Source organism: Eptatretus burgeri, chromosome 12, assembly GCF_056783735.1.
Source record: "Eptatretus burgeri isolate ZD-2024b chromosome 12, Ebu_testis_v1, whole genome shotgun sequence".
In the NCBI taxonomy this organism is placed as follows: domain Eukaryota; kingdom Metazoa; phylum Chordata; class Myxini; order Myxiniformes; family Myxinidae; genus Eptatretus; species Eptatretus burgeri.
In genome coordinates, this window is record NC_140972.1 from 28,658,039 (window position 1) to 28,683,900 (window position 25,862).

General features: G+C 44.9%; 1 protein-coding gene and 1 long non-coding RNA gene across 2 annotated transcripts in view; one reads left to right on the plus strand and one right to left on the minus strand.

The window, feature by feature from the left end:
- Positions 1–12,716, minus strand: part of LOC147015328 (uncharacterized) — a 28,086-nt gene extending 15,370 nt beyond the window's left edge. The window contains exon 1 of the long non-coding RNA XR_015050291.1: positions 12,523–12,716. This is a non-coding gene — a long non-coding RNA (uncharacterized LOC147015328). The remainder of the gene's footprint in view (positions 1–12,522) is intronic.
- A 153-nt stretch (positions 12,717–12,869) lies between these two features.
- Positions 12,870–25,862, plus strand: part of LOC147015329 (transcription factor Jun-like) — a 52,612-nt gene continuing 39,619 nt past the window's right edge. Inside the window, exon 1 of the mRNA XM_085850000.1 lies at positions 12,870–13,043. Coding sequence (XP_085706126.1) covers positions 12,885–13,043 — 159 coding nt within the window. The 5' untranslated portion in view covers positions 12,870–12,884. The remainder of the gene's footprint in view (positions 13,044–25,862) is intronic.

The window sequence follows — 25,862 nt, forward strand, 5'->3', positions numbered from 1 at the left end:
GGTCACATAGTCTCGCAGCCATTCCCGTACCCTACCTCCCGCACATGGTACACTGAAGCTTGTGGCATGACGGTTCCTGTGAAACAGCTTGCCTTTGCCTCATGGAAGGAAATGTCAGTTCCTTCCACAAAGCTCAGACAAGTGTGTGTCTTAATGCAGGAGCTAACAGAGATTTGTACTACATCTCGAGTGCAAAAGGTTTGAGAGCTAACGTCATTAGATGGTGGGATGGGGACCTCCGAATGGGCATTCTTAAGTTTTCCAATTGGTGCATTACGTAGGGGGCGCTGCTTAAAGTCGCCGCCAAAATCCGTTTAAATTACATTTTGAGTACATGAATCAAACTGGTGCCAAGAGTTTAATTTTGCCACTGTGGTTACCGATATGTAATTCTTAAGTGACTGATTTGGTGCAAAACGCATTTAAGAACGGCCTAAAGGGGGCGCCACTGTCACGTTTAAATCACATTTTGAGTACATTATTGAAACTTTGTAGGAATAACCGTTAGACCATCCTGATGAAGGATCAGTAATTCTCAAGTGACGATTTTGGTGCAAAACCCATTTAAGAACGGCCTAAAGAGGGTGCTATTTTTAGCACATTTAAAACACATCTCAAGTACATCAATGGAACTTTGTGAAAATATTCCTTTCACCTTCCTAATGCAGGATCCGTAGTTCTTAAGTGACCACTTTGGTGCAAAACTCATTTAAGAAGGGTTCAAATATCAATTATGGTCAAATTCCTGTGAAGGAGGAAGTAAGATTGGTGTACTCAGGAAGCAACATTTGCTACAGGTATTAAACTATTAGATAACTGCATGGAAGATGACGAATCACTTGTGGGCCTACATGACTCGTCATATATACTGCTGGCTTAGCATGCAAGGATGGGCTCATGCAGTGTGTTGGTGATGCATGAAGATCAGCTGTGCAGCATTGTTGGTGCTGTGATTCCCATTTCATCATTCTGAATGTAGAATGGCAAACATATTACGAATGGCATAGATGGCAAAGTAGTTACATAGAATGGCAAAGTAGTTACAGATATTTTACAACTGAGAGGTGAGTTTTATCTAGAGTTAGAGTAGTTCAGATGACAAAAATTAGGGACCTTAAGCCAATAACTTATTGTGGCTTGTGGTTAAATCAACGAATTGTCCACGAGGAGGGTTTAGTATATCACATAATTCAGACTACAATTCATGGATCCCTGGCCCATTCTTGACTGCATCGCCACGCACTGAGGTAACATTTATTGAAGGTGACTGTTTTCGCTTTCTTTATTATTATATTCACTAATAATAATGTAATACAAGAAATGGTGTCAGCGAACAGCACTACTTATTAGTCTCCGCCACAGAGCTGCAGATGTCTCTCATCCCATTATCTATCATTTTCGATTTAACACCAGTATTGATAAACTCTGGTAATACTGGTATTGTGTTGTATGTAATGTAATCCCAACTTTTTGGGATTTTATAACATGTTTTTGAAGTGCGTTTTTGCTAGTTATAGCTTATGAAATCAATTTCTGGAAAATCCTCTCTGGAAAATCCTCTATTTCTCTTTGCCGATGACTCAACCCTCTGCCGTACCATCTGTCATCCCTCAGACCGGCAAGCAGCAGCTTCTTCGCTCACTGCAGATCTGGATAAAATCACAAACTGGTCCAACACGTGGAACATGTCTTTCAATCCAGACAAATCTCACACTCTCACTATGTCTCTTCGAAAGGACCGTTTACAAAACCCCCCCATCCACTTTCTCAACAATCCTCTGGAAGAAGTCTTTTCTTTCAAGCTTCTGGGTCTCACTATCTGCCATGACCTTTCCTGGGAAAGTCACATTTCCAACCTTGCCTCAAAAGCCAGTCGCCGACTGGGAATCCTCCGTCGTGCAAAGTCCTTCCTCGGCCCTCTTGAGCTCCTGACCACTTACAAAGCTTTTGTCCGTAGCCTGATGGAGTACTGCTCTCCCCTCTGGGCTGGTGCTCCTGCCTCCCACCTTTCTCGACTTCACGCTGTCGAAACCAGGGCTTTTAAGATCATTGGCATCTCCCGCAATGAAGCTGAGTCTTTGGGCCTCTCACTCAATCACCGCAGGTTGGTCGGTGGTCTTTCTGTCTTCTACCGACTCCTCTCCAGCCTTGCCCCCCTGCTCTCTCTGCGATTTGTCCCAACCACATTTCCACAGGGCGCTCAAGGTCCGCCAACAACCCCTTCTGGTAAAACTACCAAAATCACGAATCACTGCTCATCTTCACTCTTTCATTCCTCTTTTTCCCGCCTTTGGAATAAACTTCCTCACTCTATTCTTTCCCATTCTTCCCTTCAGGCTTTCAAAACAGCTGTTCACCACCACCTCTTATCTTCCCCCCATCCAAATCCTCGATCTTTTCTACCCCCGATAATCCACCCAAGCCCACTTCCTTCAATTCTCCTGCTTTCCTTCCTGAAAGTCCCTTTAATGTCCATCTTCCCCTCGCAATGTTCCCCGTCCCATCCCCATCCCTCTCCCTTCCACAGTTCACCTGTGTCTGTTCCCCAATGTTTTGTCCCTTCCACTCCCGCCCCTCTTGTCTCATGCCTCCTTGCTGTGAGTTGTGTGTTAGCTCTCATACGAGCCTCGACCAAGGTATACAAAAAAAAAAAAAAAAAAAAAAAAAAAAAAAAAAAATTCATTTCAGGTCATAGGCCAGTGAAACAGATATGGAATCATCTGATCCTTCCAACAACGATGTTCCTGCATCCAGGCATTGTGTTCCTCACATTGCCGGCAAGTCCTCGGCGAAGACCCCACGTTGTGATGTTTTTCCATTCGATGAGAAGAACTGGAGTACTGTGCAGGCTGCAGCTGAGAAAAGGCGTGCAAAACCCCAATTTCTGAAATTAGTGTGCTATGACTTGGTTGTCAGCTTGCCTCAGAACCTGGATGAGAATGATGGGTATCATGTAGCCTGCTACCAGAAATTCACAGCAGTTACATCAACAACCTCAGTTCCTGGAGATAGACCATCTGACCTTAGTGAGAGGAGTTTGCCTCATTTGCGTTCAAACGCAAGGGCAGATGATGAAGCGAACCCTCGTCATCTGGAATACTTCCTGCAACTTGCCTTTTCTGCAATTCAAAGAGGAAGAAGTAAAAGGTGGAGCTATCGAACTGTTAGGTTCGTGTGAGACATTAGAGGCCGGACATAAAATTCAAGAGGCCACTGAGCAACTTCAGGATGAAGCTATCCTTTCTAAGGTCGGTGTAGACCTGGTTGCAAAAGAAGCTAAGTATCATCACTCATGCAAGAGCGCATTCTTACTTGCAGCCAGTAGAAATTCTAATACTGATGACATTCCACAGAAAAAGACAGTTGCAATTAGACATATCCATGAATGTGTTGAAAAGTCTGTAATTGTTGACAAACGTGCAGAACTGTTGACATCTGTTTATCAACGTTATTTCGACTTTTGTTCATCTGCTGATTAGTCCCCTATGCATAAGCAAAGTCTCATGTTATGTGAAACCTTAGAAATAAATTTGGGTCCAAACTCAAGATGCAGAGTCCAGCAGGTAAGAAATTGGGCAGCATTCTGTACAACGCAGAAATCGCTGATGATTCCGTACGAGTGGCTTATGACTACGCAGAGTCCGAAGAACGACTCCTCAACCAATAATTCAGAATGTAATGAAAAGCTTTATGTCTGATGGAATTTTACACATGTCACTGGTTTAGTTGTGAATACATGTATCCGATATGATTAACTGACTATTTGATTAGATTTCAACACCCTACTTAGCAGTATTTCAACTATATCAGGCAACATATTCAAAATAATCCAGTAATACTGTCACAACCATGAAAGTGACAATGTTCTGCTATATTGGAAAACCAATATTCCTCTTGAGTCTAGACTAAATGCTCAGACATGTGGTAACTCTAGCATGCTGCCCCAGAGCCAGAGGGCTACTCGGTAAGAAATGACCTTTGTTTCACCTGCTTTGTATTGATCTTAATATCATGAAAACAGGTATTTGCATCTGACACCTTCTTAAATGGGTTTTGCACCAAAATGATCACTTAAGAACTAGTGATCCTTTTATTATGAAGGTCAAAATAATATTTCCACAACGTTTCGTTGATGTACTTGAGATGTGTTGTAAATGTGCTAAAATAGTGCCCTCTTTACGCCGTTCTTAAATGAGTTTTGCACCAAAATCGTCACTTACGAATTACTTACCTTCATCAGGATGGTCAAAAGATTATTTTTCCAAAGTTTCAATAATGTACTCAAAATGTGATTTAAACGTGACAGTGGCGCCCTCTTTAGGCTGTACTTAAATGTGTTTTGCACCAAATCCATCACTTAAGAATTACATATCGGTAATCACAGTGTGAAAATTAAACTCTTGGCACCAGTTTGATTCATGTACTCAAAATGTAATTTAAACGGATTTTTGGCGATACTTTAAGCAGCACCCCCTATATAATGCACCAATTGGAAAACTTGAGGAGTGTGCATAGAGTGTGAATTTGTTTGTTAGATTGGTGACCCGACACACTAGGATAGGGACATGTCAATCTTTCTGTGACACTGGTTTTTGGAGTTAAGTGTTTCCCATGTTGTGGGCTAGAGTAAATAGGAGATCTGTGCTGTACGTTAGACAGGGCCATTGCCGTGGGCTGCCCCAGATGGAGGCTCGGGAGAAAGGTGGGGGTAGTGTTATGGAAATGGCCCTTAGTAGGCTACTAAATACAAGATTACTCCAGATCCCCCATTAAATGCATGTTTAGCCAGGCTGTTCGGTAAAATGGACATTACATGTGTGCCGGGAGGTGTCACAGGCTGTTATTTGTTTGTACAGTGGTGGTGGTGGATCGAGAGCTTCCTCTTCTTCCTTTCTCTTTCCGGACAATAGTCCCCACCCAGCGCTGAGAGGGGGAGTGGCCAAAAAGAAGAAGTGAAACTAAGGGGAGGAGCCAGTGGTTTTTCGAAGCGAACGAACAAAGGAGAGACAGTGGTGATTCTGCCGGGAGAGAAACTGGACCCGGGCACACCGAGTCTGCCTTCTGTGGCCTGGAGAAGCGAGGCAGGGAAAGGACTGCAGGAGGTCTGTTTGCCCTCGGTTGGATGAGAGACGACTGGTGGGAGTCGTGATCTGCTGTGTAGGAGACGGCTGTGTCTGTCTGCGATCTGCTTCGTAAAGGAGGCCTGGTGAACAGGCCAGGCCTGGACTTGTATGCTGGACCTTGTGAGAAACCAGCTGGAGCCCATCGTCGATCTGGCGGTCTTGTGCCGTCGACCCTACGTGGGGTGTGAGCGTGAGGAGGCCGCGTGCGTTGCGAAAAAGGAGGGTGAGCGCCATCTTGCCACGTGGCGTGCTCGAGCTTGGGGGCTCAAATCCGTGGACATCTGCTTGTTACGAGCGACATTCGTGCTTCTGACACTCCTCTCGTCCATGAAACATCACCAAGTACTCTGTCTTGTCTGCATGCTGTCTATGTCTTTTCTGCATGTTGTTTGAGGTATATCTCGGTAGGGACCCCCTCAAAACCCGTAATCCGTATCTCCCTAGTTAAGAACGGGTTATAGATTGATAAAAAACATTGTCGTGAATATTTTGCTTGTGTTGTGTTCCCCGATGTTCCCCAATAAATCTGGCTGATTCGCATGAAGTTGCCGCTATGGATTAATTTGTGTCGCATCGAGGAACGATCCGTTCGATTGGTATATACAACCAAAATGGTTACAGACTGGCAGAAAACGCTCGGCATCTGACAAAACCAGTCTGTAACCGGGGTCTATTTCCCCAACTGGTACGGTCCAGGGGTACGTTGGTATCGCGATTGAAGACGTGTCACCCGAGGCCTGTGCCGAGCCAGCCGGCGTTATAAACCCCGGAGACGGTGATGGTGAGGGTGGCGCCGAATCTGTAACATTTGGGCCACAAGAGTCGGGTGAGAATCCCGCCACCCCGGATCCGCAACAATATATATATATATATATATATATATATATATATATATATATATATATATATATATATATATATATATATATATATATATATTGTCGCGGATTCGCGCCCGCCGGCGTGGGAACGGCCACGTAACTCGAATCGCGGCACGTCGCCCACCGGACGGACAATCCAGTCGTGACCCTCTCGGACTAACGCCGGGAACCAGTCATGGGTGGACCTTTCGGTCTCACCGCGATCGAGCCAATCGGCCCCCGCGTGGGATAGGGTTGCTCGCCAAATTCGACCTACCTAAGTACCCACACGGAGGGTAGACCGGGCGACCGCAGGTCGACTTCGGACACGGGCCACTTAAGCGACCCGTTCCGTACTATCGGGATAACCGAGCGGTGTTATTCGTCGACCTCGACGGTTCGATTAATTATCGGGCGTCTTAACCCACGACCAACCCTTTACGTGAAGCAAGATGAGGATTCAATGAAAGAAATGACGAAGCGAAGCGGGAAAACAGTTCAACAGTAAGCACATTTATTTCGCGATGAACGGAAAGCACACATATACAATTCCACCAAAAGCACGTAGAAAAGAAGAAGACAAAAAGCAAATGCGACAATGCAGATCTAATACCGACTACGCGAGCACACGGCAACACTTATACAATTTTACTTCACAGACGGCGCCGACAACACATATTCCCAAAGCAAAAGAAAAGAGAACCACCCTCCAGGATGAGGGGGGTAGGCGGGCCTGGGGCCGAGACCGTGTCGGGCCTACCCGTCTGATGATGAGACGCGAAGTGGCGGTGGTGCCTCAACTCCGCGGGCCTCGCGGACAGTGTCTGGTAGGGGGTGGGAAAGGGGCCCCCTTTTGTCGCACTATCTCAGCGCGGGGGGAAACAGGAGGGGTTGCTGATGCTCGGGGAAAGGAGGATTTCACAAAATCGCGGGTCCCGCGACGAGCGTCTCCACCACGACCTCGGTCGTGCCGCCGCCCTCTCTCTCCGCAGTTCCCCGAATCCGACGCGAGCACCCCCTCGTCCGCCTTCGCCTCTCCACAGCTCCGTCCTCTTCACTCCGACTCCGCGAACTCCCAACTGCACTGAACTGCTAACTGCGAACTGCTAACTGCGAACTGCTCTCTTCTCCACTTCCAACTCAACTCTTCCTCCTGCGAACTGAACTGCTTCGACTGACGAACGCGGCCCCTTATATCCCCCGTGGCCTCGCTCCTTCATCTTTGACCCTCTGCCTCCGACCTTTCACCTCGCTCCCCATTGGCCCGAGGAAAAGTGGGCGTGAATGCTTTTTGATCCATGAATTTGCATATAGCGACCGCCCTCCAACGCCCTGGAGGCGGGGCCAAACCACCCCTCGCTCACCGATTGGACGGAACAAAAGTGGGCGTGAGTCGTTTTTGATCCGTTTTTCTGCGGTAAGTCCGCGATGCTTTTGAACACGCTGCTCGGTGCGCGCTCTACACGAGTCCAGCATCGGTGCCCACGAGTGGCGCGAGATGACGGTGATGCGATGGTGGCGAGTTGTGACGGTAAAGGTCGTGGCGGTTGTGGTGAAGCGGCGTTGTGGTTGGTGGTTGTTGTTGTGATGGCTGTTGAGACGTGGTTGGTGGTGGTAATAATGGCGGTTGGTCCAAAATAAAGATAGTAAAAGAAAAACGGCTATCCTGAAGAGTCGCAGCCCTCATGAATGACATTTATTCCCTCTAGACAACGGGTTTGGGCCTAACTACACATATACTTACCGAGATATCTCACCTAAGATATCTCACCGAGATATCTCAATGGTGGTTTGCGAATTTGGTCAACCACAACAATATATATATATATATATATATATATATATATATATATATATATATATATATATATATATATATATATATATATGTTAGAGTTAGTAATATATAGGCATATACAATTATATCGAAGAGAGACAACATCATATGTTTCTAACTCGCCTTATAGTCTGAAAAATGATTTTCAAAGGGCACATGACCTTTGACCTGTTCAATCTAAAATTTAATCAGTTCATCTTTGTATTCATAAGTGTGTCAATTGTGGTTGAAATCTCTTGAGTGGTTCATAAGTTATTGCAGTAACACAGATTTTCAAATAAAGGCCAATGGACCTTGGGCCTGTGACCATTTAAACCCAAAAATCTTATCAGTTCATCGTTGCGTCACAGCACATACTTTTATCAAGTTTGATCGAAATCCCTTTAGCGGTTCTCAAGTTATTTTAGTAACTAAAATCTGCTACTTTTGGTGAAAGGTCACCATGGCCTTTGACCCTTTGAACCCAAAAATCGAAACACTAGAGGAAGGAAGAATTGAGCGATAGGTTTTGAGGAAAAGGGAAGAGTGAAAAGAGAATAAGTGAGGAAAGCAAGGTCGCCACAAATAATTATAAGGTCTATAACTTGCTTCTGCAAGTAATGCAAGGAAGTTTAAAGGTCCACAGATGAAGAAAAAAAATGACCTGATGATGTTGTGATGATGTTGACTTGTAGGTACTAAACAAAGACCTGAATGTGGTTTTTATTTCTAATAATTTTTTGAGGTGTGACAGTTTAAAAAGCAAACCCGATAGGTACTGCCCCTATAAAATTCCACATAAACTGCCATGGTGTAAATGAGGAAATCATCATGTCGAAGGTGCTGTCAGACCATTCATGTACAAACCTGAGGTTGAGATGATGTCATGGAAGGTTTTTTGGGGGGAGGGGTGGGGGGGCCAATCGAGCATCAAAGGGCACCAAATAACATGTTAAAATCTTCCTTTCAAGATATTTATTCAAGAAAAGAACAATGATTAAGTGTTCAGTGAAGCCACATCTATTCATTAAACCAAACATGATTTTATGATTCTGTGGACCTTTAACACCCTAACTCCAACAAGGAGTACATAAATGCAGGAGGAGGCTATTGAGTCCAGTCAAACTGCGGTTTTGCAAATTGCAACAGAACTATTTTCACTGGTATGCAGTTCAGGGAAGTCTCCTGTACATCATATTAAAAAATAACCCTAACCCTAACCCTAACAGACCCTCGGTCAAGTGGAAAACCCTCAAAATGCATAAATATGCTAATGAGCTTCCACCATTACCGAAAAACAAATATTTTGAAGTCAGTCAATAATTAAGCATCCAAACATGGGCCAAAAGTGGCTATTTATAATATATTACCCATGTTTTCATGCCTGGTGTTGGCTTAATGGTTAAGGTAGTGGGCTTGGGATCCTAGGGTCCTGAGTTCAAATCCCGCTCAGCTGTTGAATTAACACCAGGTGGGGTTGACTCTGCCTGTCATCCTTCCGAGGTCGGCAAAATGAGTGCCAGCATACTGGTATACTGTGTCGGAGTGGCGACCCGTCCAGGATTGTTCCCAATAGCCAAGGAGACTGCTTCGGCAGCACCAACGCTCTGCACAGAGTATGGTCCTAATGGATGGATGGACCCATGTTTTCAGGATCAAGGAAAATAATCAACATTTTTTTTGATGTCATCAGTGCATTTCATAATGTGAAATGTGCAAATTAGCATCCTCCATTACCGAAAAACATATTTTCACATAATTCTGAAACTAAGTACCCAAACTTACTAAAATAGGTGGCTAGACCTATGTTTTCAGGGTCAGGAGAGCCAATTAACACATTTTTAGCGTCATTATATAATGTGAAACAGGCAAATCACCAATCATCTTTTTTTGCGGTAACTGTTCATGGAAATGTCAAAATTCAAATGGTTTGAACTACACAACAATTATTGAACAAGCACACCCACATTTAACTAATATGGATTCAGTTTGATGCCAGTAGTCTCTCGTACATCACTCTTCAAATTCATCATTCTACTATGGTTGTGGGGAATTTGTACAAATGATTCCTTTGCATTCGCTGCACACATATGTGAAGTCCAAGCCATGTTTCTTACAGGCACAACGAACCGTGTCATACCCTGTCTTACAGTGACATCTGAGTAACCAGAACAGTTCTTTTTTGCTTATGGCAGGTCTGTTTCTTCTGGAATTAGATGACCTTCAATGTTTTATCATCCCCATGCCTCTGGCTGCAGATGTCCAACTTTCCCCATCCACTCCTGAACCTGATAGTATACTCTCAGATTATGGGACTGTGCTGCAGCAGACGTTGGAGGTAAGCTGTTTGCATAAACATACTTTTGAAACTTTTTCTCGAAAACATGTTTCGCGTTATGCATCAAGACCCTCATCCTTGGTACCATTGTAAAGACACACAAGAGCCATCGCCCCAGCTTTGACTATTTCATCTTGAGTGGCATTGACTTGTATGAACATATCAGCAATTTTTGAGAAGTGGGCACTGTGCTGTATTTTGGGAAGGACAACAGATTTTCCAATCCCGTATACCCTGGAGGTATTATTGCAGCCATGTATGGCATGCACAACCAATATATTTGAACAAACACGCGATCCTACAGTGTCCTTTTTCTTTGTGATATTCCACCCTCGTATTTTCTTCGTATTTTTCTTCAACTCAGGTTTTAGATATACTCCATGGCTGGCCATGTCCACATGGTAGATGAGTAATATCATCTCTAACAAGTATAATATCCATTGACTTCACAGGTTCAACTACTGTTTGGACAATCAAAACATCAGCATATCCCTTTGCCTGAAGCATTGAACATCTTGCTTTCTCCAATGAAGCACTGAGGATTGAGATGGTGGTGGTGGTCATATGCTATCAGGGTCGCTATAATTTCTTGAAGCGCGACTGTGTCGCTGATGCAGTGCCCCTCTACCAGTACACACACTGGAACTGGTACTCATTTCGCCGACCTTGAAAGGATGACAGGCTGAGTCAACCCCCTGGTGTATTAATTCAGTGGCCAACGGGGAATGAACTCGGGACCCTAAGATCCCAAGCCACCACCCAAACCACTGAGCCAACACCAGGAGACAGGATTAAGATGAATCTGCTTATTTGCATTGTTCCCGAGAAAATCCTTTTTCTTTAGCATGACTGTTTCAGGAGGGAGCATGACAGTTGATCACGATCCATGTTCGCGTTTCTGAGGTGTGGCATCTTTGACAGTTTGACCACTATCATATCCTTCAAAGACAATTATGGCTTTTCAATGTTTACTGGTAACATACCGTAGTCTGCATACCTGTTACAAACAGTTTCAAACGTGTATCCACGTGGCCATGGTAAACGGTACAGGAGATCATCTCTATCAAGCACGTACTGGACATCACCAGTTGGATCTGATTGTTCCTTCTGGTTCTGGACAAGTTTCCAAAGTGCATCAGCAAGTGCTCGTTGTTTGGCTGCCATGGAAGAGCTGAGTGATCAAAAAGAGTGCTGGTTCTTTTGGCTTCTCAGGTTATTTTGGGTTTTTTGGTTCCTTTGGATCTTTTGGGTCTTCTGGGTCCTTGGGGACTTTTAGGTCTTTGGGGTCTTTTGGGTCCTATGGGACTTTTGAGTCATCTGGGTGTTTTGGTCTTTTGGGTCTTCTGGATGTTTTGGATCCTATGGGACTTTTGGGTCATCTGGGTTTTCAGGGTATTCTGGATGTTTTGGGTCTTTTGGTCATCTGAGTCTTTGGGGTCTTTTGGGTCCTCAGTGTCTTTTGGATGTTTTGGGTCTGTTGGGTCCTCCGGGTCTTCGGGGTCTTCTGGATGTTTTGGGTCTTCATGGTCTTTTGGGTCATCTGGGTCTTTGGGGTCTTTTAGGTCCTTGGGGTCTTTTGGGTCCTCAGGGTGTAAAGGGTCTTTTGGGTCATCTGGGTCTTTGGGGTCACTTGGGTCCTCAGGGTTTTAAGGGTCTCAAAGGTTGAAGGGGTCTCTGCAGTTTAAAGGGTCAAAAGGTATACATTCCAATTGTGCATAATTAATGTATAGACGTACGTAATTAATAGATAAAAAGTATGACATATACACACACACACACACAGACAGGTGAAAACATAACCTCTGTCCACCTTCAGTGATAGAAGTAACTCGAGAGTTCATAGAATACCTTGCCCCACACAGTGTTCAGGTGTATAATTCACTTGAAATCAATTTTATTTTCTGGCCATTACATTATTTAATTTTATTTAAAAATTATTTAATTATCTGAGTTGGACCCATTATTTAATTTAATAAAATAATGATTTTAAAGGTGGTATTAATTATTTTAATTTTTTCCAAAAATTATCGTGTTTATACGTCTTACACACCACCTCATTTAACATGTCACCTCCGTTATTTGATCTGTTGTCTGTGTCCTTTATGACGTCATTAAACACAGTAAGTTTTCTGTTTGGAATGATTTTCGATTTTGTTTGACTGTCAGGCACACGGACAGACAGAAGTGAACCGATTGGTTAACCCCGCTTTTTGCTTCGTGTGTGAGGGTCGACTACTCGGAGTGAAAGACCTTCGCCGCACCACCATCCTGACTCTCTTCTTCTTTACCCGAAACCTATGACTATGACCTCCTGGTCCCGTCACTGTCAATTCCACCGATAAACCCTTCATCATCTAAAACACCTCCATCATATCCCCTCCTCACCGATCGCCTTCTTTTTTTAATGGATAAAGTCCCGATTCCTTCAGCCGCCGCTCCTCGCAGCTTCGCTTTGTTCGTCTGGGAATCTCTCTCGGAGCCGAACGCGGATCCCTCTCTCCGAAAGCTTTGCGTCCTTCGTCGGATCTGTGGTGACCAAAACTGTCCGCAATGTCTCGGTGAGGCGTCAGGAAATTCTACACTTTCGTAAAGACAAGGTTGGCAAATTGTATGACGTCATGCAGTAACACCACGCCACGATTTGGTGAAGAAACGATGGGGGGGAAAGAGTCCGAGGTGGTTGTGGTCATGACAACGGTGCGGATGCGCAAAAGGTCCTCGCTTTAGCCCGACGTCATCGCCAGCCAATGGGATCGCCTCGCAGTGATGTCATTGCTATTCCCGGCGCGAGTCTCTTTAAAGGGCGCGCGACAAGGCCATGCACGCGACTTCGGCGCCAATTCTCTCCACGAGCTTCAGACGCCGCGACCGGCTCTCTGCTTGGCGGCAACGGGCAACCGAAGCACGTGAGTGGACGAACCGACGGCGAAACCTCCTCCTTCCCTCCTCGCCATCGTAACGAGCTTAATTGGCGTCGAACTTGCTCGAGCTCTTTTGTTGTTCCATATTGACGACTCTTTCTTCTCCACATCGCCCCCGATCATGTTTGTGTGTGCATGTTGTGGCGATGTTTGATATCTTCTCTCACTCGCACTCACTGTCTCTTCATTCGTCGTGTTCTTGTCACCATGTATTTATTTATTTACTTGTTGTCCCTCTTTTGCGCCGTTGGACGTCCGGTCGGTTTTATTTATTTTCTTGGTTTTATATTAAAAGGTCTTCAGACGTGAACGTCGATTTTCTCGGGTCGCTCGTCGTAGTGAACTCGGGTGCGTCCCTCAGGTGATCCCACGACCCCCTCAGGTGATCCCATGACCCCCTCAGGTGATCCCACGACCCCCTCAGGTGAGCCCACGACCACCTATTCAGCTTTTGGAAGCCGGATCGCCGGGGTTGCGCGGCGACCACACCCGATCGATCTATTATCATTCAGAATGACTAATGAGGTGGGGGAGTTGAGAGAAGGAAACGTGCTCCCATTTTGAAGTAAGAATCTGCACCAAGAGCGCACCGAGTAATTTCCTGCGATGAATGAACGAACACGTTGTTTCATGGACATGAATAATAATGACTGCGTGTTGTCTGCGCATCCTGTGTTGTATCATTATATGTGTTCAACAGGTGGAGGTAATGCAGTAAACTTTGGAAAGTGAGGAAATTTGGCTCGATGTTATGTTTAACGTTAAATGAGCCAATCGATGCTTCATGATTCTCAGTACTCAGATTCAAATCCCATATACCAACTGTATGCTTGGTACCCAGGTTCAAATCCCATACGCCACCTGTATGCTCAATACCCAGGTTCAAATCTCATATTCCACTTGAATGCTCAATACCCAGGTTCAAATCTCATATTCCACTTGAATGCTCGATACCCAGGTTCAAATCTCATATGCCACCTGTATGCTCAATACCCAGGTTCAAATCTCATATTCCACTTGAATGCTCGATACCCAGGTTCAAATCTCATATGCCACCTGCATGCTCGATACCCAGGTTCAAATCCCATATACCACCTGTATGCTCGGTACCCAGGTTCAAATCCCATATACCACCTGTATGCTCGGTACCCAGGTTCAAATCCCATATACCACCTGTATGCTCGGTACCCAGGTTCAAATCCCATATACCACCTGTATGCTCGGAACCCAGGTTCAAATCCCATATGCCACCTGTATGCTCGGTACCCAGGTTCAAATCCCATATACCACCTGCATGCTCATTATCCAGGTTGAAATCCCAGACACCACGTATGCTCAGAACCCAGTTTCAAATCCCATATACCACTTGCATGCTCAGAACCCAGGTTCAAATCCCTTATACCACCTGTAATCCTGTATGCTCGATACCCAGGTTCAAATCCCATATGCCACCTTCATGCTCGGGACACAGGTTCAAATCCCATATACCACTTGTATGTTCGGTACCCAGGTTGAAATCCCATATACCACCTGCATGCTCATTACCCAGGTTGAAATCCCATACACCACGTATGCTCAGAACCCAGTTTCAAATCCCATATACCACTTGCATGCTCAGGACCCAGGTTGAAATCCCATACACCACGTATGATCAGAACCCAGTTTCAAATCCCATATACCACTTGCATGCTCAGAACCCAGGTTCAAATCTCATATACCACCTGTAATCCTGTATGCTCGATACCCACGTTCAAATCTTATATACCACCTGCATGCTCGGGACCCAGGTTCAAATCCCATATACCACCTGTAATCCTGTATGCTCGATACCCAGGTTCAAATTCCATATACCATCTGTATGCTCGGGACACAGGTTCAAATCCCATATGCCACCTGTATGCTCGGTACCCAGGTTCAAATCCCATATACCACCTGCATGCTCATTATCCAGGTTGAAATCCCAGACACCACGTATGCTCAGAACCCAGTTTCAAATCCCATATACCACTTGCATGCTCGGGACCCAGGTTGAAATCCCATACACCACGTATGCTCAGAACCCAGTTTCAAATCCCATATACCACTTGCATGCTCAGAACCCAGGTTCAAATCTCATATACCACCTGTAATCCTGTATGCTCGATACCCAGGTTCAAATCTCATATACCACCTGTAATCCTGTATGCTCGATACCCAGGTTCAAATTCCATATACCATCTGTATGCTCGGGACACAGGTTCAAATCCCATATGCCACCTGCATGCTTGGGACACAGGTTCAAATCCCATATGCCACCTGTATGCTCAGGACACAGGTTCAAATCCCATATACTACCAGTATGCTCGGTACCCAGGTTCAAATCCCATATGCCACCTGTATGCTCGGAACCCAGGTTCAAATCCCATATGTCACCTGTATGTTCGGTACCCAGGTTCAAATCCCATATACCACCTGCATGCTCATTACCCAGGTTGAAATCTCATACACCACTTGCATGCTCAGAACCCAGGTTCAAATCCCATATGCCACCTGTAATCCTGTATGCTCGATACCCAGGTTGAAATCCCATATACCACCTGCATGCTCAGGACACAGGTTCAAATCCCATATACTACCTGTATGCTCGGTACCCAGGTTCCAATCCCATATGCCACCTGTATGCTCGGTACCCAGGTTCAAATCCCATATACCACTTGTATGTTTGGTACCCAGGTTGAAATCCCATATACCACCTGCATGCTCGGGACACAGGTTCAAATCCCATATACCACCTGCATGCTCGGGACACAGGTTCAAATCCCATATACTACCTGTATGCTCGGTACCCAGGTTCAAATCCCATATACCACTTGTATGTTTGGTACCCAGGTTCAAATCCCATATACCACCTGCATTAGGGTGGTTCACAATATAATGGTATAAGTAAAAGTTTTCCATATTTTTGCCAGATCGCATTTTCCCTTGTTCCTATTGACATTTTGAACATCTGTACCAAAAATTGAGCCAATAGGACACCAGTAAAGGGTGGCACACTTTTTCACAATTTTTATTGCTCAACCTAAGCCCTATGGACAGTTGCGGAACTGAGTGAGTAATTGCTAACATCATGTCCCAAGCTCTTTGCTGTCACTATGAAGGATGCAGCGGCCTGACGATTGGATAGACCCTCTCTGACCCATGTTGTTTTCAATGAAGCAACAAGTACTTCAGATGAGCCTCGCTTCTTTAATCCTGCATGTGAGATATGGCTGGGCTTGGCAGGCGTTGCCCTGTAAGCGAACTCTTAGTCTGAACCATCTTCAGAGGCTGTTGATGAATCTTGTCCAACTTCTTCCCTCAATCGAGATAGCGTGTGAGTACCTCGGATACACTTCTGTTTTGCCATTGTTTCTGCACTGTGTTCAGCTCTTGCGTTTCTCTCAGCTTCTCTTGCCCTCTTTCTCTTATCCTTCCCTTGCTGAACCTTGTCTACTCATCCAAAAGAGCATGACATCCGGTCTTCTCTTTGGTGCCTGAGAAATTCTTTGTCTTCTTCGGAGATCTTCAGGTCGAATATGTTTGCTGCAGCAATATCGAAGAGGTCCTGAAGATCCCCTAGCCAAGTTTCACGACGTAAAAGAGCTCCATCCGTCTCTCTGTTTTTCTCTTTTATTAGTTTCTTTTACTCCGCATACAGCTTCTTGATCTTTTTTCGAAGATTGGCATCCGTCATTGTCGGTAAACTGGCTCTCTCCCATATCTTCTTTACTTCATCCATTGTTGCTGTTGTGGCCTTTGATAATGCCTTCCCCTCTTCAATATGATAGAGGAGGTGGAGTAGCACTTGCTCCTTTGAGGGAAGGCGAGCTCCTAAAACGGAAGGTAGAGGGGGCTTCTCGAGCAAGTTACATTTCTTTCGTGATGCCATTATTCCTGAAAATAGAAAAAAACGTCAACATTGTGAAAAAGTGTGCCACCCCAAAATGTGCAGCAATTGACTCCATTTTTGGTACAGATGCTTACAATGCCAATTGGAACAAGACAAAAAGCAATCTGGCAAAATTTTGTGAAAATAAATTTTGTGAAACACCCTAACCTGCATTCTCATTACCCAGGTTGAAATCCCATACACCACGTATGCTCAGAACCCAGTTTCAAATCCCATATACCACTTGCATGCTCGGAACCCAGGTTGAAATCCCATACACCACGTATGCTCAGAACCCAGTTTCAAATCCCATATACCACTTGCATGCTCGGGACCCAGGTTGAAATCCCATACACCACGTATGCTCAGAACCCAGTTTCAAATCCCATATACCACTTGCATGCTCGGGACCCAGGTTGAAATCCCATACACCACGTATGCTCAGAACCCAGTTTCAAATCCCATATACCACTTGCATGCTCGGGACCCAGGTTGAAATCCCATACACCACGTATGCTCAGAACCCAGTTTCAAATCCCATATACCACTTGCATGCTCGGGACCCAGGTTGAAATCCCATACACCACGTATGCTCAGAACCCAGTTTCAAATCCCATATACCACTTGCATGCTCGGGACCCAGGTTGAAATCCCATACACCACGTATGCTCAGAACCCAGTTTCAAATCCCATATACCACTTGCATGCTCGGGACCCAGGTTGAAATCCCATACACCACGTATGCTCGGAACCCAGGTTCAAATCCCATATACCACTTGCATGCTCGGAATCCAGGTTCAAATCCCATATACCACTTGAATGCTCGGGACCCAGGTTCAAATCCCATATACCACCTGTATGCTCGATACCCAGGCTCAAATCCCATATACCACCTGTATGCTCGATACCCAGGCTCAAATCCCATACACCACTTGCATGCTCGGGACCCAGGTTCAAATCCGATATCTCACTTGTACTTATACCTTACCTCCCGATGTCCTTATAACTCACTTTTTAAACACATTGACATGTACTAATGTCTTCGTCCTGCGTACAATTTATGTTCAAAGTCCACTCCGGGCCCTTAAGATGAATTTTAAAACAAGTGATGGTTACATCTGTCTCGGCAGTAAATGGTAACCTCAAAACGATGTACTACTTCATTTGTATTGTCCTCACATTGAGGAAGATCGTGGAATTCATGATTATTACTCGAGTTGGTTTTCGGATCTCTTCTGCTCGCCAACATGCACATCTGATCACCAGCTTGGGTTTCATTCTGATCACTCTCAAACTGTTTCTCACTTCCGACTGAGCGTTGACAGGATCCTCGTGATCTTTGTTTTGCAACAACATTGCTCCTCTTCCCAAATTGATTCTCTGTGCTGGCCAATGACGATCTTCTTTTATGGTAAAGTTATATTTTCTTTCCCAAATACAACAACGTGTGGTTACTAAGATGTACTTTTCCTCACGTACATCTCGGGAGTACGGAAGGGACGAGTTCTCTTTGCTCGTCACATGAGGGAAGGTGGAGGATACTAGATATACTGTGTATCTAAACTCTACCACTAATTTTGATGAACTATCATTGGAATTAATGGAATTAAAATAACGTGTATGATAACATGAATAACCCGTTACCCCTTATCATTCTGCTCTTCCGTGAACCTCGATATCCGTACAAAGAAAATTACAGGCGGGAGGCTCATGGAAGAGCACAAGGTAGAACCGACAATGGGACGAACATCAAGGGACTCTCTCTCTATCGAGTGCAGCCTGTGGCTGCTGGTTGCATCATTGGTTGGGACGCAGCTATGCCGCTGATGCAGTGTCCCCCTTACCAGTGCACTGGTGCTCATTTTGCTGACCTCGGAAGGATGACAGGCTGAGTCGACCTCCTGGTGTATTTTTAATTCAGCGGCCAACGGGGCTTGAACTCAGGACCCTAGGAGCCCAAGCCGCCCCCCTAACTAGTAAGCCAACACCAGGCTTATCAAGGGACTAAAGCAACAGGAGAGGAGGAAGGGGGGGGGGAGGAAACGCTGAAACTAGCAAGCAAGATGGGTGGGTTACTTGGAAAGCCAGGTTAATGGGGGCTGTTTGCTTGAAGTGCTGGAGGGAAGAGTGAGACACAACAACCTCTGGAAGGTGGTTCCATGGATGGGAGAAGTGAGGAATAAAATGGTTGGGGTGTAGTGCAGGCAGTCAGCCTGGATGTTCGAAGTTTAATCAGGATGGGATGTCTGGAACAACTCATGCATCCTGGAACTGTTGGGGAGGGTTGGAGGACAGAGAGCAGAGGGAGTAAGATTGGAAAATAGATAGAACAAAAAATGAATTAATAAATAATAAATAAAAAACACCCGTTTTGCAAAATGGACTTGTCCAATCTGTCAAACATTTTGAACACTGTTCCCCGAGAGACTTCAATACTGTCCGTAGCAGGCATTTAATAGTAACAGATGTTTGAATAGTTCTGTGGTTATGAAGCCAGCAGTGTCCATTATCTCGATCTGCCATGTATCCTGTGTTGTGCAGACTGTATACGTGCAGCGTAAACACAGTCATCGTTCCCACGTTGCAAGTTGCCGTTTGGAACACTAATAAATACCTTGCTGCACCTCGGTTATCCGTACGCACCTCACTATCGACGGCACAACAAAACGATCTATGCTCGTAACTTTCTTTCAAGTTCATCCCCTCATCTCCAAAGAAAGTCAGGAAGGGCGAAATGACCGCATCTTGTAATTTGGTTAATGCCTGTTTATTTATTAAATAAAGCCTCGCAAATTTCACTGGTCCGTTCGGGTCCCAGTGAGAATATGGTTTGAATTCCATCTATCAACCACAGTTTTTTGTGACCATGAGGAATATATTTTTCTTTGAAACCTCAAAACTGCTTTGTCACTTTTACAATGCAGGTTAGAGTTCGGGATACGCAAATACCTGGCTGTTTCTGCATAATTAAAATAGATTGATTTGTGTGCAGCTGGTTTGATCTACATAAAACCACTTAAATCATTTCAATTCTAAAATGAATTTACATTGTGCAATGGCGAAGTCGATGTATGGACGGCACAATGACTTCGAGTGTGGGGGTGGGTACACCACATCGGTGTGCTGCTACAAGAGGGGCACTGGAGAAACTCTGCTGACGTCCCTGGGTGATGGACAAAAAGGGGAGAAATCCTTGGATGGAAAAGGAAAGACTTGAGATCCCCAAGTGAATGTAAGAAATAGGATGCCAGTGTGAGCAGTGAGAGGCGACAGTAGGAGCAGCTATACAAATGCACAGCCAGAGTGAGTTGGGAGAGTCAGAGCCTGGATGCTGGACTATGAAAGTGCAAAAGGACCATCTGTTCATTTATGTATGGTGTGAGGAATTAATTATGGCAGCACAATGGGTGGCTGGCCTTTTCCATTTCCAAAAAACCCAAATTCCATTTCAAAAAATTGATTGATTCTATAAGCAAACAGACACGCTGTATTTTACCATTTTACCATGACTATAACACCCACTCCCTGAGGTATCAGCCAGGGGTTGATCATGTTATTTTCCTAATTATTATTACTATTGCCAATTATTATCATTATGCGACTATCATTATTGTTATTACTCTTGTTATTGGAAGCGGGGTTGGAAAAACGCGATGATAACGTACAACTTACTGTTATTTATACGCCTTAACAAGATGCTTTTTCCAAGGCAGCAAAGGCCAAGAAAACATGGGAGTTCCTCCTGATTAATTTTTTCGTCAAGTCGAAAGCAACATAGGCTAAGTAAGTACGGAAATAAGGAGAAGGCCTTTGAAGCGTCACTCTTGGTACCCGCTCCCATCGGGGGGGGGGGGAGTGGGGGGCAAACCAAGTAGCTACAACGTTTTTTTTCTTATGACTTCACCCCCCTGGTAATTTCGGTCGAGATTGGACAAGTAACGACTGAATGCATCGACCACAGACCAACATGAAATTGTGTATTTTAGTATGAGTATAATGTCAATGTATAGTCACCTAAAAAGGAAGTATGCAGGTGGCAGTATGTCCATTGGCATTAACACCAGGATTAAAAAAAATATTTTTAGGTCATCTCTATCATCTCAGTAGAGATGACCTAATAATAACAGTCGCAAAGTCTGTCCGTCCGTCCATAATCAAACCGAGTAGAGACAAATAACCAATAGTGGAATGGATAGAGGTCAATGAGACATGCACAACGATATAACTTTCAAGGTCGTCCAAGGTCGAGGTCAACGTCACGAAAATCGTCGATTTCAAATCGTATCTCCTCCCTCATTTATCAAGAGAGATGAAATGTTATTAGTGATTCAGATACTATGGACTATTATCTAGAACAACACGAGCCATTTTTTTGAAATTTGCTCTCGTTACGATTTTATAGCTCTTCAAACTTCGCTCTGATTCCCTGTATGGGCCGTTCATAAAGTACATACAAAAATAAAAGTATTGAATTAAGAACCGGAACTCTCAGAGAGAGAGAGAAATATTACATTTGAAGCTTTTGTCAGATTTAACTAAAACAATGGAACACAAGTTTATATGCACACTTACTTTCATTTATGACATTAACATTGTTTTTAATGTCAATTTGTACTTTTATTTTCATAAATGATGTGCTGTGATATTAAAAGAAAAAGGTAAATTACACCGCTAGGGACTGCATTGTCATGACTTACAAACATCGGTTCATAAGCGATTAGCGATGTATGAGGGGGGTGGGTGAGTGGTCACTAGCCTGCATACAGAGGGGGGTGGGTGGTTTTGAAACCCGGAAGTAGAGCGTACGTACTTTATGAACTGCCCCTATTCCAGTCTGGCACAGAGTTACTTTCGACCTTTGGCAGAGATGACCGGCACTCCCGCTCGGGGGTATATTTTTTAAATGTTTTTGATTATTTTGGGCAATCTCATCTATAATTTGGTTTTGCACTCTAAAAAATAACTTTTAATAAAGAATTTTATTTTTAGGCTCACTGTTCTTTCACTCTCCGTACAATGTCCCCTGAGCTGCTTATTTTTTCGTCATTTGCCTATAAACTTTGAGCGCTATGTGCTTCACCAAGCTTGCCAATGGCAACGTTTCGTGCTACGCGGTGCTGCCGTCTTCCTGCACTTGTGCCGATGCAAGGACCTTTGCTCAAACAGCATTGACTACAAATCACCAGTCAATTCTGTTTTTGGAAAGGACATCACGGTCCACTTCAGCTGACAGATGCTTTGATGCCTTAAAGACTCTCGTAGCCGACAGGACCGATACAACACTGCAATCAACGCTGCAAAACACAAGTGTGTTGAACATCTGGACTCTGAAAAGTTCACCCAGGTGGCAGTTGATATCCTACGATCAGAGCGGCAGCACAAGTACAAGGTACACACCCGTTTGTACCACAAACTGGATAAACTCAAGCCATCGAGAGACACCCAACCAGAGGTGGTTACAGAACCTTTCCAAAAGAACACTCACACCGACGGAGAGATGTTTACTTGAATGAAGACTTGATTTCAACACATCAGATGCTGAAGCTGCTGACTTTGTAGCAGCTGTGGAGCCCACGATCTTCATGTTACCAATGGATTATGGAGCCAAGGATCGGATCCGTGCAAGTCTCACCCACACATTGGCAGATGTCAAGCAACATCATTACATCACCACTAAAGATAAACTTACCATACACAGCCTCCACCTGGATGCAGATGTTATCATCATACTGGCAGACAAAGGCCAGGTGAAGGTAATTTTGAACTGGACAGACTATAATAACAAAGCCTCAATACTACTGAACAATGGGAACACATCGCATAGATAAGGAGAACTTTACCAAGACCATCGAACGACAGTCAATAAGGTGTTGCGTGACCTCCGAGTGAGGGGCCTCTTGACGGAAGAGGAATGATGGACAATGCAGCCAGAGGACTCCGTAATACCAACGTTATATGGCCTACCCAAGGTGCACAAAGACTGAATACCACTCTGACCCATTGCAGCCATAAGAGGTGCCCCCACTTACAAACTTGCTAAAGGGCTCTCCAGTCACCTTAAGCATTTGGCATTTGATTCACCTCACACGGTCCGCGACACTGAGGAGTTCCTCTCACGTATCAAAGATGTCCGCATTGAAGATGATGAGATCATGGTGTCTTTTGATGTCATGCCCTATTCACCTGTATACCCATTGACCTAGCAAGGAGAACCCTAGAGACCGCCATCACTGCGGACCAATACTTGACAGGTAACAGCCGACTCAGTTCAACACAGCTGCTTTCACTGTTAGATTTGTGCTTCCCATCAACGTACTTCTGCTTTGAGGGTCAAATTTACCACCAAACACCAAGGCAAACCCACGTCAGACTTAATCGTGGAGTTACTGATGCAACACTTCGAGCAACAGGCATAACAGGGTGAAAACATGCCCAAACATTGGCTCTGCTATGTGGATGACATGTTCACCATCTTCATTTTTAAAAAAGGCTAGGTTCCAAACCCACATCAACAGCATCATACCTGCAGTTCACACATTAACTCAACTCAAACAAGCCGGCTTCATTCCTTTACTGGATGTGGGCGTCACACGTGCAACAGACCGGTGTTTGAGTACCCAGATGTACCACAAATCCACGCATACAGACTGGGTGCTTAACTACAACAGTGATCACCTGACGACACACAAACTATCTTGTGCACAAACTTTGTTTGACTAGACCAAATTGCACTGCAGTGATCAAGACACATGACGGACCGAAATTGAATGTCACCCGCTTACTGCAGAACAGTGATTACCCGACAGCATTCATTTCATCTTGCTGTTGCAGGAGGGTACCCACACTGTGATCTTAAGAACCAGTCAAAACAGTATTATTACTGTACATTGGCAATACTTCGGAGATGGCTAACCATTTGGAATCCGGGTCGCGCGCAAACTTCGGACACACTCCACACACAGCTGTACAGGCCCAAAGACAGGGTGAATTGTCTCGAAAAGATGAACATGGTCTATGAAATCTCCTGTTGAGACTGCGATGCCAATTATGTAAGCCAGACATCCAAGCGAATCACGACACTGTTGACACAGTACCAGCAAGTAGTAGCACGCAGAGACAAGCTTTCATTGATAGTGGCACATTGTCGTAACCTACAACACACCTTCGCTTGGGAAAACACGAGTTAAAGCCTTGGCACTCGGCCGGACCAGCCAGGAAATTATTGAAGCATGGCTTTCAGGAACACCGTCTATTAACCGTCACGTCGACCTGCATGCTACCGATCAAGGACTATGTAATCACCCACAGCCCCCTCTTGTGGGTGCAAAAGTCAAGCCTGATGCCCAAACCCAGGGCAGCCATGAAACACGTGACACCGAACCGGTGACCCAAATTAAATACCCAAGCGCAAAAAAATTCCATCCTCCTCCTCTTCCTCTTTTTGGGGTTTTATGGCACTTTCAGAGCCACAAGGCTCTTTTTACACCACAGATCCAAACTTGGACATCATAATGAAGGAGCTATGAGGTATCTGCAAAATTTTATTGGGCTCTCCCACTCTCTTAAATATCTCAGCATGGCCCCACAGAATCGATGGTGCTTCTGGTTCAGCATGTTTAAGATTTCAGGCAGGTTTGATACTTTCATCCCCATCTCTCTTATATACCGCATAAGACGCTGTCTGCCTTCCTCATAAAGTGAACAGTTAACAAATAGTTACACCAAATCCTCTGGCTTCCTACAATACCCACAATGCCCTGTAGAATGACATCCTATATGAAGGTAATAATTTAGACAACAGTGTCCGATTATCACCCCACCTAAAGCCACCTGATCTCTTCGGGCAAGCCGGGGAAGCTTTACTGGAGGCATCACATCTGGGTGCACCTTGTGACGAAATCTTGCCTTTGTGCCAATCTCCCACTGGACTTGCCATTTTTGCATGATCTGGTCCTTAACTGGACTAACGATTTCTGACGGGCCCAGAGGGGTTTCTAGAGCTTTATCACTTTCAAGGGCTTGCTTCGCTGCCAGATTGCAAGCCTCATTCCCACATGAGCAGGGATCCAGCATAGATCGATCACTCGCAATGTTCACCAAATGCAACACTTCAAGGACCAGGTCATATCTGCCACCATCCTGCAGGGATTCCAATGCCTTCAACACAGAAAGAGAATCTGAGAGGATGATTGCGCTGAGAGGATTAAATTCAATTACCCATTCTCGGGCCAACACTATAGCAAAAAGTTCAGTCGAGAAAACCGAGAGATGGTTGGTTAGCCAAACTGATCTGACCACCTTGAAGTCCGGGATATATACTGCAGAGGCTGTTCTCCCGAGAGAGGGTTGTTTAGATCCATCTGTATAGATATGCAGGGAATGACTCCAATTCAAATTAATCAATTCAATTGCCTAGTTGCAAGACACCATCGGATTAGCCCTGTCGGTGCTCCCCCAGAGATACAGGCAGAGGCACGGGGAGGGGGGGGGGGGGGTTCTAGAGTCCAGGGAGGCCAGATTGGAACTTTATGAAGGGGATTAATAGGAAGAGAATCCAGCCCCATGTCATTTGTGCTCTTCTTACAGGCTAGCCCAGGGGAGGAGAAGTGGAGTTTGTACCAAGCCATTGATACTCCCAACAGCCTGTAAACAAGGCTTTACCGGGATAGTTATGTCTTGACGAAATGGTTCTAACCCAGTATTTCATTCTGGCAAATTCCCAACGAAGGGCCAACGGCAGTTCCTCAGCTTCCACCTGAAGCGCTGTCACAGAGGATCTTCTGAACACCTCCAAACAGACACGGAGAGCCTGACACTGGATGCTCTCCAGTATGAGATGATTGCTCATCGACATATCTCCAAAGGCCTGACAGCCATAATCCAGGTGAGAGTGAATG